We start from the raw sequence: 19,231 nt of genomic DNA, 5'->3' as shown, positions 1-19,231 counted from the left end.
TCCAGAAACTTTTCACGCCAGCGTTTTCCTCTCTATTTCTCAGGAAATGCCCTCACCAGGTCTTTCAAAGAGGATGACACTGATCTTGAGGTCTCTCTGGTTTTAAGATGAACAGAAATCAGCAAGAGGGAAACAAATAAACAAAACAGCAAAGCACATCCATTCAACCCTCATCGCTCTTCCAGCCCAGCGCCTGCCTCTGGCTCTGCTGTTTGAATAACCTCTGGGCATCTGATCTGCCCCCACTGCTTTAAGTTTGAACTCCAGGGCAAATATTTGTCTGGTTTCGGAACAAAGTTTGAGACGAAGTTGGTCTTTTTCAAAGCCAACCGCAAGGCTCTTTTGTCCCCCGAACGTGGGACAGCAGAGGGACCCTGGGCTGGAGAGCTGGGCAGAGCCTCCGCGGACAATGAAGGGGCTCACGTGCTTTCTCCTCTGCTTTCTTCTTTTGGAAGCGCAGGGCTTCGAAATCCCCACCAATGGACTTTCAGAAGTAAGTACTTGCTGGGCCCCTGTGCATTCGCTTAGTAAAATACACAGCCTGTTACCTGCTTCTATGCAAAGGCTGTGTTCTGTGTGCACTGGAAATTCAGGATCAGATTCACCCGAGTAGAAGTGCCCACTGTTATAATGACGGAAACGCGTGTTTACCCTTTAAAGCATTAGTGGATTTTGCATGAGAATCAAATTCATGGGCCGGCCCCATCATGTAGCACTTAATGTTCCAGCTGCTACCTCCTTCTCTGTAAAAGGGGGGCTAGAAATGGACCTAACCCAAAGAACAGTTATAAGAATTAAGGGACAGATGCAAACTACCCAGCATGTTGCACATTGGAGGAAGAACTTAATGATTATTAGCTCTTATCATTATTATTGCAAAATATTAATATCACTCTTCTCCTTCAGTGTATCAGAAAAGTCATGTGCAAAACACTCTTGTTTTTCACACCGAGGTGAACAATGATTTCCCAATTAAGGGCACTTTAAATATTCCTGTTCAAGGGGAGACCTGGGTCAGTGGGTGGCGAGTGCAGGAATTATTCCTGGGAATCATCAGATCTTGACCCCCTCCGACATAAAGAAAGTCTTGGGGTGAAAGTTGTGCAAGAGCTCTCGTGATGCCAGAGAAGCAGCATGAATCATGGGAGTATCCTAGATGCAGCGGGCCTGTGATCCTATGGAGAAGGTTACCTACAGACATGCCAAAGAACAGGAGGCCATATTTGCCAGGAAAACAAACAAACAAACAAACAAAAAAAGCTCTGTCTGCCTAGAAACTGTCTCATTTTCCAACACTTTAAAACCACCAGCGTGTGCTGGAAACCTCACCGGTGGAGCCAGGCATCGCAGACTAGGGATCTAAACATGGTTGTGCTTTTTCAGTCGCTTCCTGATGGTTGATGGTGCCTGTTTATCTAATCAGACACTGCTGAGCCCTGGAGATCTTCCCACGACTGCCCCCCAGGCACCTACCTGGTCACTGCATTCCGGGAGGCCGGACTTGCATTGCCACCGTTTGCAGGCCACCTCAAAAATGAATTCCTGCCTCCAACAAAGTTGGAGACAGCACCTTCGTTTACTCACCTCCGAGACCTAACTAGCAAACAGATATATTGAAGAAATCATTGTCACAGACATAGAAAACGAACAGGGCTACCCGAGAGCAAAGGAGGGGAGGATAAATTAGGGGTGTGGGGTTAGCGGACACACACGACTGTGTGTGAAATAACACAGACCCCCTGCACAGCACAGGGAACCATATGGGATATCTTGGAAAAGAAAGTATCTATATGCTATGTATGTATAACTGAGTCACTTCACTGTACACCTGAAATATTGTAAATCAACTCCGCTTCAATTAAAAAGAAATCATTGTATGCCCAACTGACCTTGCCGGGAGAGATAGAAAATGAGACAAAATGATACCTACGCTTGTCACTAGCTGCCTGTTTTTGTTCATAGAAATTAACCCCTGGGGAGTTCCCGTCATGGCTCAGTGGTTAACAAATCTGACTAGGAACCATGAGGTTGCCGGTTTGATCCCCGGCCTCGCTCAGTGGGTTAAGGATCTAGGGTTGCCGTGAGCTGTGGTGTAGGGTGCAGATGCAGCTCGGATCCTGAGTTGCTGTGGCTGTGGTGTAGGCCAGCGGCTACAGCTCCGATGAGACCCCTAGCCTGGGAACTTCCATATGCTGCAGGTGCAGCCCTAGAAAAGACAAAAAAGAAGAAGAAGAAGAAGAAATTAACCCCCTGAATTCTTTTTTTAAGTTTGCAGAATATGGAGATCTTGCGGAACTGGCCCCGGGCAAATTTCACGTTGTGCCAGAAAACCGGAGGTCTCAGGTACAGTAAGCTGCCCTCCGGAGAGGGAAAATACGTGAAAGCCCTCATGACTGAGGACATAAGGAGAAAAGAATGAGATGGGTTCTGCTAGGTCTTCTCCAGAGAAGCGGTTCTGCGCCCAGGGGGAGGCCATGTCCAGGTGACAGAAAGGGAAACTGCCCTGTGACTGTCCTTTACCCTCTGAACCGTACCCGTCAGCTCGATCCCCTCCAAAAGACATGGTGAGGGGTTCCTGCTGTGGCTCAACAGGTTTGATGCCCGGCCTGGCTCAGTGGGTTAAGGAGCCGGCATTGCCGCAGCTGTGGCATGTGTTGCAGCTATGGCTCGGATCTGATCTCTGGCCTGAGACCTGCCTGTGCCACAGGGCGGCCGAAAAAGGGGGGAAAAAGATTACATGGCGATGTGTGTTCTTCACCGTTTAAAATTATGGGATGTTCGACTGCCTCGTAAGGAAGAATTTCCTCTGAGAAGGAGAGGTTTTTCCCAGCAGCGGCAGGAGCCTCGCACGGGAGCCACACACCCTCCCCCACCAGTCACGGTCACGGTCACGGTCACTGCCCTCTCGGGAAGGTGCCTAGAGACCACAGGGGGCCTGGCCACGCTGGCGGCTGCATCCCAGATGCCAGCAGCATAGACTAAAGTCCTTCAGGGGCCAGGAAGGGTTGGCCTCTCCCTAAAAAGCAAAAAAAAAAAAAAAAAAAAGAAAGAAAGAAAGAAAACAAACTACAGTCACCAAAGGGGAGAGAAGGGATAAATCAGGCGTTTGGGATTAATAGATACACACACTGCTATCATAAAATAGACAAGCAACAAGGACGCACTGTATAGCACAGGGAACTATACTCAATGTTTTAAAATAACCCTATAGGAGAAAAGAATCTGAAAAATATATTTATATAAGAAGGTATAAGAACAAAATGTATATACGTAAAACTGAATCACTTTGCCATACACCTGAAAGTAACACAACATTATAAATCAACTATATTTCGATTTTCAAGAAGTTTAAAAGAAGGCAACCACTGGCCTCCCTATGTCATATAACACCCCCTAAAACGCAGTTCACCCCAAATCTAGCAAGTTAAGCCTATATCACACACCTGAATTATTATTTTAAAATCCACCTGACGTTAAATGTTCAATCATCACTTTAAAGCCAGTCTATTTTCCATGCCCCCAGGACAGGCATCCCTCTGGGTAACTCTCTAGCTCAGTGGTTAGAGTACAGAATTTTCCACCTGCCAGTTACGGCGCCTGATGGGGGCTACACCGGGGAGGAGGCGCATTTGAGTCCTGCCCCCAGGGGGTCTGTCTAAGGGAAGACTCAGACGTGCCTTCCTGCTGTCCAGCTTTGACGGGGGGGCTACGCTGCTGTGAAAACACTTAATCAGGGAGTTCCTGTTGTGGCTCAATGGTAACCAACCAACCAGTATCCATGAGGATGTGGGTTCGAGCCCTGGCCACACTCAGTGGGTTAAGGATCTGGCGTTGCTGTGAGCTGTGGTGCAGGTTGCAGAGGCAGCTCGGATTTGAAACACTTAATCAGACAAATAGACAGCAGAAAGAGGCTATAGGCTTGCTATCAGCCTGAGTTTGGTCGAATCTTTTCTTTTAAAAGCATTGGGTTTAGCATTGTCTCAAAAAATGATGGGCCTGCCTCCAAAAAGTGACGAGACATTTGTTCATAGAAACACAGTGGGAAAACTAGTACTCTGGAATAATTGCTATTTATGTCTTGGCTCCTGTGAATGAATTACATCTCAGTGTACAAGAAAAAAAAAATATATATATATATATATGTATGTATTTTTGCCTGAGAGAAAAGAGTCTTTGTCATCAAGGTAATAAGTACCACACTTTTGAAGAAAGCTTTTCCTACTTCCTTTCACAGAGAAGTGCTTCTGGAGAATCTGGAGAAATGATGGTAAGCTTACTTTGATTTGGTTAAAAATTGACGTCTGAATGACTTTTCTGTTACCTATTAGCAAGAAATCAATATGGTTGCCTCCTCTGTCTTCATCCCTGAGAGCATTTACCTGACTTTCGAAACACCCTATTGCCCAATTCTGTTTGGAAGTATGTCCAAAATTCAGCTTGAAAGGGTGCAGTGTGCATGCAGCCAGGAAGGATGTCCCCTGACAGCTGAAAATTGTCGCTTTTCTTTACTTGCACAAGTTTTGCCAACAGCATGGGTTTCATCCAAGCCCATGCATTTGTTCAAACAGGACCCCTAAAAACTCTAGAGGGTAAAGGAGTGAGTGTGGAGAAGGAACTCTCGGAGTTCCCTTTGTGGCTCAGCAGCTTAAGAACCCGACTGATATCCATGAGTATTCGGGTTCGATTCCTGGCCTCGCTCAGTGCGTTGAGGATCCCGTGTGGCCACAAGCTGCAGCATAGGCTGCAGATGCAGCTCAGGTCTGGTGCTGCTGTGGCCGTGGTGTAGGCCGGCAGCTGTGGCTCCGATCCAGCCCCTAGCCTGGGAGCTTCCATATGCTGCAGGTGCAGCCCTGAAAGGAAAAAAAGAAAAAAGGTAAGGAACTCTTCAACATGACACGGCCCAACTCCCTACGATGTTCAGAGCGGTCCTTCCGGTGGCGAAAAAACACCCAAAGGAAGTGGTCTCGTGGGCTTTCTGCTCTGAACCGACGGGAGCGCAGAGAAGCCCCGGGTGAAGGGGAAAAAAGACGAAGAGTGTAGCCTGGATTTTATCTTAGCTTGAGGTGATGCTGGATATTAACAAGATGAAAGGTTGACATTTGGAGGACAAAGTTTGGGCAAATGACATCTATGATTGAAATAAGCAAAACCTTTCAAAAAAAAAAAAAAGCCGAACCTCGTGAGTCCCATCGTTGTCATTGTCATCCTGAAGAAGCTGACGGTTTAGAGGAGTCTCCTGAAAGACATGTGTTTTCAGGCCTTTGAGCGCATGGACACCGCGACGGCCTCACATCCGTAGAGCAGGTTGGGAAAGGGATCCAAAGCGACAGGCCGTCGGTGGCATCAAATGCCCTTGGCGAGATAGTCTGCTTAGCTCACCCCGTCAGCATCCTTCGATTAGGTCTTAATGTGGGAAAGGACCAGAGGACTGGGAGAAGGTGAAATGACAACAGATGGGGTTGAAGAAGGCAGCTGGTGGCTTGTGGCTTCCACCCCTCCCTGCCCCGGGCTGTGTCCTCCCTGAATATACAGCCCAGGTCCCCGTCCAGCTCTGCAGTCCTGCAACCCTGCCTTCCCTTCAGCCTGGCATTAGAAGTTACTTCCTTCACTTTCATAATCCAATCTCACTTCCCCACAACCATTGTCTCCTCGTATTCTCATTTTTTAATTTAATTTAATTTTAATTTTTTAGGACCACACCTGTGGCCTATGGAGTTTCCCAGGCTAGAGGTCAAATTGGAGCTGCAGTTGCCAGCCTACACCACAGCCACAGCAACACCAGATCTAAGCTGCATCTGTGACCTACACCACAGCTCATGGCAATGCTGGATCCTTAACCCACTGATCGAGGCCAGGGATCGAACCTGTAGCCTCACAGAGACAAAAAATTTGGGTCCTTAACCTGCCGAGCCACAACAGGAACTCCCTTATTCTAATATTTTATTTATTTATTTATTTATTTATTTATTTATTTTTAGGGCCGTACCCGCAGCATATGGAGGTTCCCAGGCTAGAGGTTGAGTCGGAACTGTAGCCGATGGTCTACGCCACAGCCACAGCAATGCCAGATCCTTAACCCACTGAGTGAGACCAGGGATCTGACCTATGTTCTCATGGATGCTAGTCAGATTCATTTCTGCTGAGCCATCACGGGAACTCCCTTATTATAATATTTTAAATAATTATTAATAGATGCATAGCACTTGAATGGCATCTCAAGATATCTCCAAACAAAGGCAGGCTTCTTCCTGTAGGGTGTCCTTAGAAATCAGGATAGTGGAGTTCCCGTCGTGGCTCAGTGGTTAATGAATCCGACTAGGAACCATGAGGTTGTGGGTTCGATCCCTGCCCTTGCTCAGTGTGTTGAGGATCCGGCGTTGCCGTGAGCTGTGGTGTAGGTCGCAGATGCGGCTCGGATCCCACGTTGCTGTGGCTCTGACGTAGGCTGGCAGCCACAGCTCCGATTAGACCCCTAGCCTGGGAACCTCCATATGCTGGGGGAGCGGCCCAAGAAGTGGCAAAAAGACAGAAAAAAAAAAAAGAGAAAGAAATCAGGATAGAGCTTAATAACCTTTGAGTTAGATGCTTCCCAGTGCCTTAGAAGTGTTTGTGATAAAACGGACTGCTGTTCTCATCAAATGCGCAGTGAAAGTCCAGAGTCATCTTCCTCTGAGTACAGTTGTATTTTCTTGCCAATTACAGGAAGATGTGGATCAAGTCACTCTTTACAGCTATAAAGTTCAGTCTACTATTACTTCTCGAATGGCCAACACTGTCATCCAGACCAAAGTGGTGAACCACTCCCCAGAGCCTCAGGATGTTGTGTTTGATATTCAGATCCCCAAAGGAGCCTTCATCTCCAACTTCTCCATGTGAGTAACTCTTGTATAGAACCAGAAATGGGAGTTCCCGTAGTGGCTCGGCGAGTTAAGAACCTGACCGGAATCCATGAGGATATGGCTTCCATCTCTGGCCTCGCTCAGTGGGTTAAGGATCCAGCGTTGCCGTGAGCCATGGCATAGTTTGAAGATGCAGCTCGGATCCCGTGTGGCTCTGGCTGTGGCGTAGGCCGGCAGCTGCAGCTCCGTTTGGACCCCTGGCCTGGGAACCTCCATATGTGGCAGTTGTGGCCCTAAAAAGAAAAAGAGAGAGAGAATGAGAAGCGGGATGTGCCCTGCTTACAGCATCAACCCCTCCCCCACTCCCCAAGGCAGAAGGACCTTCCAGGCCATGGGCTCCAGTGGGTCTCACTTTCTGAGCCGTGGACCCGCTGGGTGTCGAGTCATCCTGGGGTAGGTCCCAATCTTGTGTTTCTGTTGAAAGTCACAATGTGTGAAGGATTTGCTTTGCTTCTTCTAATAAATTAAAGCAGCACCCTTAGGCCCATCTCTACGAGAACAAGCTCCCACTTTCTTGGGAAGAAAAAACTCTATGGAGTTGCCCTGGGTCACAGGGAGCCATCCATGAGTGCAGGGCGGGCAGGCCAGCCTCTGTCACATGTTTCTTTATGGGGCAAAAATGCTGACAGCCGCTCATCCAACGCAATCGCTTGTCCAGTTCTCGAATTCCTCTCCGTAGGTGGTGACGAGTTTTCCAGGCTTGACTGGATCATGTCTTTAAGGATAAACTCACCCCTTCCCCAGGCAATTCTCTCCATGGTTGGCCACTCTTGGAATTATTTCGTCTACCTCATGGAAATCTGTTCCATTTTCTCCTCAATGATTCTAGTTCTACCCACAAAAGAATTTGTGTGTGTGTGTTGCCTTTTTTTTTTTTTTTTAGGGCCACACCCTCGGCATATGGAGGCACCAAGGGTATGGGGTCAAATAGGAGCTACAGCTGCCAGCCACAGCCACAGCAACACAGGATCCAAGCCTCGTCTGCGACCTACACCACAGCTCATGGCAACACTGGATCCTTAACCCACTGAGCGAGGCCAGGGATGGAACCCAAAACCTCATGGTTCCTAGTCGGATTTGTTTCCAAAGCACCATGACAGGAACTCCTGTGTGTGTGTTTTTAGGGCCACACCTGCGGCTTATGGAGGTTCCCAGGCTAGGGGTCCCATCGGAGTGGTAGCTGTCGGCCTACACCACAGCCACAGAAATGCCAGATCCTTAACCCACTGAGCGAGGCCAGGGATCAAATCTGCGTCCTCATGGATACCAGTCAGGTTCGTTTCCCCTGAGCCACCACAGGAACTCCCACAAGAGAATTTAAAAAATAATTTTTTTAATGTGGCCTCAAAGGACATGCTCGGCGGCCTTTCTGGAGAAACAGAGGCTGGCTCAGTGTGGATAACGTGTAACTTGTGAGGGTTTCATGGAGGTGTCTTACATCACTCTTTGTTGCAAGTTTAAAGATTTCCACAATGAAGTTCCCGTCATGGCTCAGTGGTTAACGAATCCGACTAGGAACCATGAGGTTGTGGGTTCGATCCCTGGCCTTGCTCAGTGGGTTAAGGATCTGGCGTTGCCATGAGCTGTGGTGTAGGTTGCAGACACGGCTCGGATCCTACGTTGCTGTGGCTCTGGCGTAGGTCGGCAGCTACAGCTCCGATTAGACCCCTAGCCTGGGAACCTCCATATGCTGCAGGAGTGGGCCTAGAAAAGGCAAAAAAAAAAAAAAAAGATTTCCATAATAAGAAATGTTTTAACAACGCCACTATCTTTCAAAGAGTGAAGGCCAGTTACCTTGAAGCTTCATTTATCAGGAGTTAACATTCCCTGTTCCTCTGATAAGGAATAAATCCAGCAAAGTGTCCAAATACCATGCACTTTGGATTCTAAAGACAGCAAGGCCGTGTTAACTGTATTTTCGAAACAAAGCTTCTAAACAAAAGGCCTTTTGTGACTTTGAATTGGACTTATTGGCACTGGAATTCATGGATTTTGACTCCTATAAATTGTCTTACAAATTTATTTTCAAAAACACTTTTTTTTTTTTTTTTTGGTCAGCCTATTCCCAAAAGCAAATGTGGAAGGAAACACTTTGATGTAGTGGTATTGTGTGACACTGTGTCTAAAAAATTATATAAAAACTATTTTTAGGAAGTTCCCTTGTGGTGCAGCGGGTTAAGGATTGGGTGTTGCTGCAGCTGTGGCAGAGGCTGCAACTGCGGCATGGGTTCGATTCCTGGCCTGGGAACTTCCACATGCCACAGATGCAGCCATTTTTCAAAACAAACAAACAACTATTTTAATAAATTATTATTTTAAACCACATGCCTAGACCTTATTCTAGGTATCGCTTCTTTCCATTTTTCCTTCATTCTCTCCCTTCTTCTTCATCTCATTCCATAGATGATTTGAGGTGATGAAAGACAGAATTGGGAGTTCCCGTCATGACTCAGTGGTTAACGAATCCAACTAGGAACCATGAGGTTGTGGGTTCGATCCCTGGCCTCGATCATTGGGTTAAGGATCTGGTGTTGCCGTGAGCTGTGGTGTAGGTCTGTGGTTACAGCTCCAATTAGGCCGCTAGCCTGGGAACCTCCACATACCGTGGGTGCAGCCCTAGAAGAGACAGAAAGATTTAAAAAAAAAAAAGAAAAGAAAGAAAGACAGAATTGTGAAATATGTTTATTTGGACCTAAGATCTTATATCACCACAATTTAATATGAATGGCATAGCTCTCCAGTCAAAATTCCTCTACCTATTTATCAAACTTTCAAACAGTCTACCATTAGGGATTATTTCCTTTTGTCGTTAAATCTTTTTGGTCTTTGAACCGGAGCATGATTTGATGGAAATAGTGCTGACCTGGGCACACAGGGTGCAGTTCTAGCTCTGGCTCTGGGCAAGTGCGTGACCTCGAGCAGGTCTCTTGTCTCCTTGGCTCTGATTTCTTTCACCTGCAGAGATGAACCAAGCCTGCACAGTAAGCATGCTGTCAGCATCTGGGACAGGAAACTGTCCCTCACGTTGCAGAATGGCTACACTCTCGGTGTCACCCCATACTGCCGGCAGTGCTTCTCAGTCATCAGAACAACCAAACACTGTCCCCACACTTCTAAATACTTCCGTGGGGAGTTCCCGCTATGGCGCAATGGGATCAGCAGCTTCTCTGCATCATCAGGACAAAGATTCGATCCCTGCCCGGCACAGGGGGTTAAGGATCTGGTGTTGCCACAGCTGCGGCCTAGGTTGCAACTGCAACTCAGATTTGATCCCTGGCCTAGGAACTCCATCCATCTTGGGGTGGCCAAGAAAAAAAAGGAAAAAAAACAACCTCCTTGGGGAGAGATGCTGCCCCCTCGAAGGCCACACCTTCCATTTTACTTCTAAAATTCGTAATTCAACTGCTCTGACTCATCAGTCATTACTGAGATGAATAGGTGACAGTGAGGTGGGTAGAGACGGAGAGGCCATAGGAAGACAGAGGCCCCCAAGGCCAATGTCGGAGAGACCAACACCACCTATGCAAGAGACTGCCCAGCACCTTTCTTTCCTTCTTTCCTTTTTTCTTTTGTTGCTTTTTAGGGCTGCACCTGCGGCATATGGAAGTTCCAAGGCCAGGGGTCGAATCAAAGCTATAGCTGCCGGCCTACACCACAGCCACAGCAACACCAGATCTGAGTCGCATCTGCAACCGACACCACAGCTCATGGCCACGCCAGATCCTCAACCCACTGAGTGAGGCCAGGGATGGAACCCACGTCCTCATGGAGACTCGTCGGATTCGTTCCCGCCGCGCCACAACTGGAGCTCCCGCTCTGCCTTCCTTCACCCCTGCAAGAGAGCCTAGTGTCTCCAGGCCACCCGGGATCCTTAGCCCCCAGAAGACTGATATGATAAACCAAGTGTCAGCCAGATAACTAGCGATGTGTCAGTCCCCTCTCCCAGCACACTTGTCTTTCCAAAGGGATACATGAGAACAGCCTTAACCTGAAGAGTGGGCTGGAAGATGAAGAAAAAAAAACATAAACACAAGCAACAGTACGGGAGAGAAAGCCGTGACAATGGAAGCCCCCTGCCCTCTCTGAAATCTCACTGTCACATAAGGGGACTCTGTCCGTGAAATAGGCAAATGTCTCTCTTCTCCTTCCTTCCAGGTGCAAAGTGATAATGAACTAATACATCAAATCCACCTGGTTGGAGTTCCCATTGTGGCTCAGTGGGTTAAGAACCTGGCCTAGTCTCCATGAGGATGCAGGTTCAATCCCAGGCCCCAGCTCCGTGGGTTAAGGATCCCGTGATGCCATGAGCTGCAGTGTTGGTCACAGAGGTGGCTTGAGTCCATGTTGCCGTGGCTGTGGTGTAGACCCCAGCCGCAGCTCCAATTTGACCCCTAGCCTGGGAAATCCCATATGCCACAGGTGTGGCCAAAAAAAGAAAAAAAAAATCCACCTGTTTATGTTGTTGGCTTGTTGTTGTTTGTTGTGCTAAGACTGCTCGTGGAACCAACCGGGCCCTCTGTGCTCTTTCAGGACTGTGGACGGCACCAAGTTTACCAGTTCCATTAAGGAGAAAACTGTGGGCCGCGCCCTCTACTGGCAGGCGAGAGCAAAAGGCAAAACAGCTGGACTGGTGAGGTAAGGGGGGGTGTCCGCCCGGGGCCTCTGCTTCCGCCGCCGCTGCTGCCCCCGCTGGACCCATTCCCGCGGCGGGAAACCCGCCTCGGCCGCCCGGAGCCTCGGCGGCAGGGGGGCGAATGAGGCATTGCCTCCCCCACAACACAGGGGATTCACCTGTCCCCCCTTCCATCCTTGCGTGGCGTGGAGACGGACCTTCTGTCACCGATGTGGGGTTCCCAGCAGAGCACGCAGAGGGGTACAGAACCATGGCTGGTCTTGTTCCTACGCTGACCACACATACAGAAAGTTTTGGCATTTGCTTTCATGGCTTTTTTTCCACCTTATTTTGATGGGGTGGTGCCTTTTTCAGCACCAGTTGCTTAGTTTAGATTCTCTTACATTTTTTTCTCCTTATAGTCTTAACTCAGACACTGGAAGGGCCAAATCACCCTCAACGAGGCAGCCTCTCCCACAAGAAATGCGGAAGAAGTGTCTCCGAGCCCCACCCCGCCTGTCTAAGCTTTGTCCCCCATCCTTCCATCCTTTTAAAAAATCTCTTCCTCCTCTTCCGTATCCCTAGGTTCCCCTTTAGTTAAAAGTCTTTGCATTTCATTCATGGGTTTCTTCGTTCAAAAAAATGCATTGAGTGTCAGCACGGTAGCCAGTTTTCCCAAAGCTGACAGCACCACCCAACAAGCACTGCCAGGCCGATGGAGGAGTGAGCCACCAAAACTACACATATAGGTGACTGGAACATACATGACATATAGGTGACTGTAACGCATAGAACATATATGTGACTTAACATATGTAATACACAGGTGACCATTATGTATATAACATGTAAGTGACTACAACACGTTGAACATATAGGTGACTACATGTACATATCATAGAGGTGACTGCAACACATGTAACGTGCAGGTAAGTGTAACGCATAATATATAATGGTAATGCATGTAACGTATAGATGACTGATACGTATAATATATAGGTGACTATAACACATAGGTGACTGTGCTACACACAACGTGTGTGTATTATAGGTGACTGTAATGCATATAATATGGATTAAAACACACACCACATATCGATGACTATTATATATATATGTCACTATAACACATCACACAGGTGACTACAGCATAAGGAACAGGTGGGTGCGCGTAATGTATATCATATGTAATGGTGTGATATGCTGGTGTGGAGAGGGTGCAAAACCCCATGGGCCTCCCGGTACCTAGTGAACAGTTCTGTCTGGGGACCCAGAAGACCATCACTGAAGACTCGATGTTTGAGCTGAGCCCACACAGGGGACTAGCACGCAGCCGGGGAAAGGACAGGAGAAATTTCAAGCCAGGGGACCACCTCCAACAAGCATCCGGGTCCGTCGGCTTCTCAGGGACCCTTTTGCCATCTTTACCCACCCTCTGACCACATCGTCAGCTCATGTACAGTTTCTTCATTCCAAGAATATTTGTTTGGGGCAGAAACGCTTCCCGGTACAGCAGATACCACAACGAATAGGGAACTCACCTAGGAACGCCCCCCCCCCCCACCGAGGAATCAGCCTCTCACCCCAGGCTCTGCTCCTCAGCTCTGCTCCTGGGCACCCGGTATCCCACTTCTGCGTGGTAGCTCCCTGATCCCGAATAAGCTGATGGTGCACAGTCTCACCTCGCGTATTTAGCCATTTAATTTTTTGTTTTAAATCACTCATTGTTTCTCCCAGTGCTCAAAACAGCCTTGTTCAGCAATCTTGCTGCTTCCTCTTTAAAACCACAAACACCTCACGATTCATCATCACACTGGCCTTGGGATGTATGTGGGACTTCATACAGCGTAAGGCTGGAAATACATCTTTGATCTGATGACGTAACAGATGTGGACTTTCCAAAGACTTCCAGAAATCGAAACAACCCCTAGAAGGATTCTCCCAAGCAGTAGAGGAAAGGCGTGCTGACTTTGGAGTCCTCTAAACTTGGCTTTGAGTCCTGGGCCTCCAATCGACTCACCTGTCTTGAGCAGGTTACACACCCCTTATGAGCCTTATTTGTTGCTATTTGATAAGCGAGGGTCCCGGTACACCTGCCGTCACAGCAGGGATGGGTGTCAAGTTCCTGGCACATAACAGGGGTCGAAAACTGGTAGCTCTTTGCAGGTGACCTTCAAGTCTGTAAGAAGCGCCAGAAGATAAAGCTCAGGAGAGGGACATACTTGGTGGTGGCATGAAATTGACCTGGAAGTTGCGGTTGTCTCTCGGGTACCTACCGTGTGTTCTCATGAACGACGAGCAGGTTGTTAGCGAGGGAACCCCGATGCCCTGCGTGTGATGACGTGTGTGTGGGGGGGGCGTGCTCACACCTTTAGGAGCCGAGCTCTCGATATGGAGAACTTCAAAACCGAAGTGAACATCGCCCCTGGAGCCAAGGTGCAGTTTGAACTTCATTACCAGGAAGTGAAGTGGAGGAACCTGGGGTCCTATGAGCACAGGATCCACCTGCAGCCGGGACGACTGGCCAAGCACCTGGAGGTGAGCGTGTTGGGCAGAGCGAGCAGCAATGCCACCTTCCCAGGGCTTTGTCCCCCACCGGTGCTTTCTGCTTGCGTGGCTCTTGGTTGTGCTCCATGCCACGCAGTGCTGCGGCATAGGGTGGCCTCCGGGAAAGATGGTGGGTTTGGGGTCACTTCCTGACGGGTTTCAAAACCAGCTCACCTTCTTATCAGCTATGTCGGTTTCCTGTGGCTGCTCTACCAAAGGACCACAAGCTGTGTGGCTTAAAACAACAGACATGCCTTCCCTGATACTTTTGGGGGATGGAAGTCTGAAATCAAGGTGTGTTGGCAGGGCTGCGCTCCTGCAGGCTCTTGGGGAGAGTCTGTCCTTGCTTCTTCTGGTAGCTGGAAGCTGCTGGTATTCCTAGACTTGTGGCCCTGTGGCCTCATGGTTCCAATCCCTGCCTCCCTGGCCGCATCACCTCCTCTCCTGAGCATCGCAAGTGCCCTCTGCCTTGCTCTTGTGAGAACACACCTTGTTACTGGACTTAGGGCCCTCAGGATCTCATCTCAAGGTCCTTTATTGCATCTGCAATGACCCTCTTTCCAAGTTAAGCAGCAGTCAGTTGCCAAGGACTTGACATAGATGTGCTTTTAGAGGGACCACCATTCAAGCCGCTACACTGGCCTTTCAACATGGGACAAGTTACCCTGAGTCTCAGTTTTCTCATCTGTGTAAAGGGCATGATAACATACTTACACTCCTCGGTTACATGATGAGGTGACAAATAATAGGAGCTCCAGGAGGACGGATTTCATTGTCTTCCTCTGCACCCCACTCCCCACACTGCACCCCAACTCTCACCACCCCGAGAGCAATGCCCATGGCAGAGCATTGACTACCAAGGTGAACCCACCTCTGTTGTAGTCTTTGCTTTCTACCTTGAGAACTGAGCTTCTCCTTTCTTGGCTCGAGTCTTAGTGACATCATGCTTATGTATGAGGCAGAACAGAGCCAGAAGAAAGCCAGGGAAGGGCTCGATTCAACATGCTCTCTGTTTCACAGGTAGGAGGATGGAGCATGAAGGTTGTGAATTGTCCATAGGTGTAGACGATTCAAGGGGATGAATGGATCGTGGTAAAATTTTGATTCCATTCTTATAGAATGGAATGGAACAAGGGGAATCAAATCCCAGAGAAAAGAAGCAATTGAAGGGAATTACTGAGTGGCCCAAAAGGTCTTCAGCCTCCATGGCAAGATGCATCATGTCCCCCAGAATTTCTAGAACATGCAGAAATGATCGTGGAGCCCTGCTGGGTCATCTTGGGAAAATCTCAAAGACGAGAAGAACAGCGGAGGACGCTTAGGAACTGACCGTCTTGCTCGAAACGCCGTGAAAGATAGGCTCATACTCCGAGTTGTTCTCTTTCCCACCTCCAGGTAGATGTGCAGATTATTGAACCTCAGGGATTAAGATTTCTCCATGTTCTGGACACATTCGACGGGCATTTCGATGGAGTTCCAGTCGTCGTTAAAGGACAGCAGAAGGTACCATAAGCCTCGATGTGACAGACGAAGGGGCTGCTGGAGTCTGCTCTCCTCCTCTGCCCTGAGGGATAGAAGAGCAGTCAGGCGCGGAGCTGAGGGAGCTGCACGAACAGTGAGCCTGTAGCAAAGTCTAAGGCTTTCCACGGGGTGGACAGAATAAAACTCCCAGTTGCTTCATTGCATTCTGACCCATGTCTGCCCCGTTTGGAGCCTCATGCCCCCCAAATCATCCCTCGACCAGCAGCTGAGAGACAGCATTCACATCGTATAGGCTGGATTCCATTCATCCCAGCAAGAGATGCTCAGCTTTGTTCTCTCTGCCTTCATGGCCAGTAAGTCCCCTTGGGAGGGGGCGGGGATCAAAATCCCTAAAGAACTTTTCACTAACTCTTTCTAGAACTGGAGGCCATTTCTTCCATGGGGGGTGCGGATTCTTTGAGTCTCTTAGAAAGGGCTGAAACCAATTCCACTGTAGCCTGTGAGATGCCCCCTCCCCCTCCCACGCCTTGTCACTGTCCCCTCCATCCGGGAGGGCCAACGCTGCCTGAGTGCCTGATGGCCCCGGACCATGTGGCAACACCTCTTAGCCGTGCGCACGAGGTCACCGTCGCACCTGGAGAGGGAGGGGGGCAGAGACCGGACTGTGACAGCACTGTCCTTTCCAGGCACACGTGGCCTTCAAGCCCACAGTGGCACAGCAGAGAAAATGCCCCAGCTGCTCTGAGACGGCCGTGGACGGAGAGCTGGTGGTGATGTATGATGTGGACAGAGAGCAGAAAGCCGGCGAACTGCAGGTGGGTGAGGACAGACCCCAGGGCCACCGAGCGGTTTCCTGGGGACTGAGCACCACCCGCCCGCCCCCGCCCCGCCCCCGCCTCTGGGCACGTCCCAGCTGCCAAGGCAAGTGCCCAGGCCACAGATAAGGGACCCAAAAGTATTTCTCTCGGTGTCGCTAAGCATTTTATGTCAAGATAACTGAACGAGGGTCTTTGGGCCTTTTGCCCTTGTCTCAGGAAGGCCCTTGGAGGCCTCAAAGGGAAAACCATGGAAAGTGGCATCCCGGGAATTTTGGACAACTTTCTGAGGCCCTTCGCAACTCGACCATCAAGGGTCAAAGGAAGCACAGTGATTGCGTTCCCTGGGAGATGTCTGGAGCCTTTTCCTCTCCTCTCCTAAGACATCTTGTCACGTCTTAGGCGTGTGTCTGTATGTCCCTGTGCTAAAGGAATGAGGCCTTAGCGAGTGCCCCAAAGCCCGTGCTCTCTCCACAGACAGGGAGGCCAGGAGTGTCCGCATCCACACACCCTGCGGTGGACACTGTGGTGTCCTGGGAGAAGCACCCAAACAGCCTCAGGAAGAGGCTGAGGTGAGGCGACCATTGGCGCCTTCCGGAGGTGACACCGAGGGGGAACCAGGCATCCTGCTGGAGTGGCCTCCATCTACCTCAAGAGCAGCCAGCCTCCCTGGGGTCAGCAAGGTCCTTCATGGTCTGCCCCGTGGGTTCTCTGCCCCGATGCCTGGAATTCTTGAGGTCATCCTGCTGAACCACTCAGAGGGCCCTCTGGGCAGTCTGGAAGAGTCCTCCCCACCCCTGCCCCCCACCCCCCACTCAGTCCCACCCCCACCCCGGCAGGCTGACTCCAGCTCACGCTCAAGTCCCGCGTTCAAGGCCATTTCCATCCCCGTCTGGGGCAGATGCATCTCCCCTGGGTGTCCTCAGGGCATTTGTGTTGCTGACCGTGGACCTGACCTCCTGCTGCAAATTGCATTTTTGGATCCTTCACTTGCCCGAGAGCCTCGGGAGAGTGGGGACTCTTCCTGATTCGCTGGTGGTTCGCAGGGTGCCTGGAACCGAGGCTCTCAATGAGCACGGGGTGCGGTGGAGGGGAGTGGGAGAGAGACCCCCTGGGGGTTAAAGGGCTGAGAGGCTTGGACTTTCTCAGGGAAGGACAGAGGCGGCGCAGGCGGGAGAAGAGAGAGATGGACGGACCCCAAGCCTCGGTTCTCTGCTGTACGACCCTCACACCGCCTGCTCCCCACGGCCCCACCCCCCCCTTAGTCCCCAGACCTGCATCTTCCCACCTTCCAAACATGGGTAACAGTTTGGCTCACAGATACGTTCTGTCTTTCAGCTCTTCAATGGATATTTTGTCCACTTCTTTGCTCCTGAAAGCATGGACCCAATTCCCAAAAACATCCTCTTTGTCATTGACGTTAGCGGCTCGATGTGGGGGATAAAAATGAAACAGGTAAGACCCCCCTGGTTGGCGTGGTCCGGGGGCTCCCTCCGTTCTCCGATCTCCTGACCACGCCAGTGTCTGAGGCACCTCTTCCCACAGGGCTTGCTTAGCTCAGGCTGCTATGACAAGTGACCAGACTGGGTGGCTTAGGAACAGCAGAAATTTATCTCAAAGCTCAGCTTTTTGACAAATTCCACCTCGTAACCTCTTCTCATTCTGCTTCCTAGTCTTTGGGTTCTTCTGCGTCACATTTTACTCTAACATCTTGCCTTTGTTCACGAGCAACTTTGAAATCGTGGTGTGCACAATTTTTTCCTAATTTTACGTAATTTCTTGATGGAGAATGTCCTTTGCCGTGTCTTCCGTCTCGGAGTTTAACATAAGCTCACTCGGTGGTAATGGTATCGATGCGACTCTAAACAGACCAGGGAATTCCTTATTTTATGCATCAATCCATCCATTCAACCAGCCCAAACAACCGACCCACCATTCATTTGTTCATTCATTCATTCAACAACTATTTCTTTTTTTTTCCACTGTACCCATGGCATGTGGAAGGTCCCAGGCCAAAGATCGAACCCAAGCCGTAGCAGTGCCAATGCCTGATCCTTAACCCTTTAGGCCACAAGGGAACTCCTCAACAGCCATTTCCAACCACCAAGTGTTCACTGCTGTTCTAGGATCCAAAAGATGGAAAAAAGGTGACCCTGCTCCCTGGCTTAAGACTCAACACCAGGTTCTCATCCGCGGTGGGACTGACACTTTGGGCTGGGTGAATCCTATGTTGTGGGGACCACACTGTACCTTGCAGAATATTTAGCAGCATCTGGATCCACTACATGCCAGTAGTACCCATCCCGTGGCAAACAAAAATGTCACGACAGTCAAAAATATCTTCAGACATTGCCCAGTATCCTTGGGGAGAAAACTGCCCTCAGTTAAGAAACGCTGACTTAATACAAGTTTATTCTCTCCTGCCTCCCTCCCTCCTTCCTTCCCTCCTCCCCTCCTCCCCTCATTTAAGCACCCACTATGTGTCAGGTGCTTAGTTCATCACCAAAGGCTGAGATGTCTATTACACACCCAAGGGGACACGCCAAGCAGGTTGCTGGCTCTACAGGGGTGGTGTTCAGGGGCGAGATAGCGAGATAACACGGAGGAGCCACCAGTAGATAAAACGTGGTCACTTTACTGTGCAGCAGAAATTGACAAAACGTTGTAACTCAACTATAACAAAAAAAAGAAATTAAAAAGAGAGAAGAGACCCAAGAGTGAATCCTACACCATTCCAATAATTAGAATAATTTGGAGAGAAGAGGTGAAACCAGCTAAAAAAAAAAAAAAAAAGGCTAAGAAGCAGGAGAGGAGAAATCCAGTGAGTCTGAGGCTTTGGAAGAAGATGGGGACATTGTATGAGGAGGAAGAGGCCA

General features: G+C 49.5%; 1 protein-coding gene across 1 annotated transcript in view; it reads left to right on the top strand.

Moving 5' to 3' along the window:
- Positions 1-342: 342 nt before the first annotated feature.
- Positions 343-19,231, top strand: part of ITIH2 (inter-alpha-trypsin inhibitor heavy chain 2) — a 38,253-nt gene continuing 19,364 nt past the window's right edge. The window contains exons 1-9 of the mRNA XM_047755448.1: positions 343-493; positions 2,269-2,343; positions 4,235-4,267; positions 6,703-6,872; positions 11,430-11,534; positions 13,887-14,049; positions 15,454-15,561; positions 16,227-16,355; positions 17,694-17,810. Coding sequence (XP_047611404.1) covers positions 410-493; positions 2,269-2,343; positions 4,235-4,267; positions 6,703-6,872; positions 11,430-11,534; positions 13,887-14,049; positions 15,454-15,561; positions 16,227-16,355; positions 17,694-17,810 — 984 coding nt within the window. The 5' untranslated portion in view covers positions 343-409. The remainder of the gene's footprint in view (positions 494-2,268; positions 2,344-4,234; positions 4,268-6,702; positions 6,873-11,429; positions 11,535-13,886; positions 14,050-15,453; positions 15,562-16,226; positions 16,356-17,693; positions 17,811-19,231) is intronic.

This window comes from Phacochoerus africanus, chromosome 12, assembly GCF_016906955.1.
Source record: "Phacochoerus africanus isolate WHEZ1 chromosome 12, ROS_Pafr_v1, whole genome shotgun sequence".
NCBI classification, from domain to species: Eukaryota; Metazoa; Chordata; class Mammalia; order Artiodactyla; family Suidae; genus Phacochoerus; species Phacochoerus africanus.
This window is presented reverse-complemented; position numbering and strand designations above follow the sequence as displayed.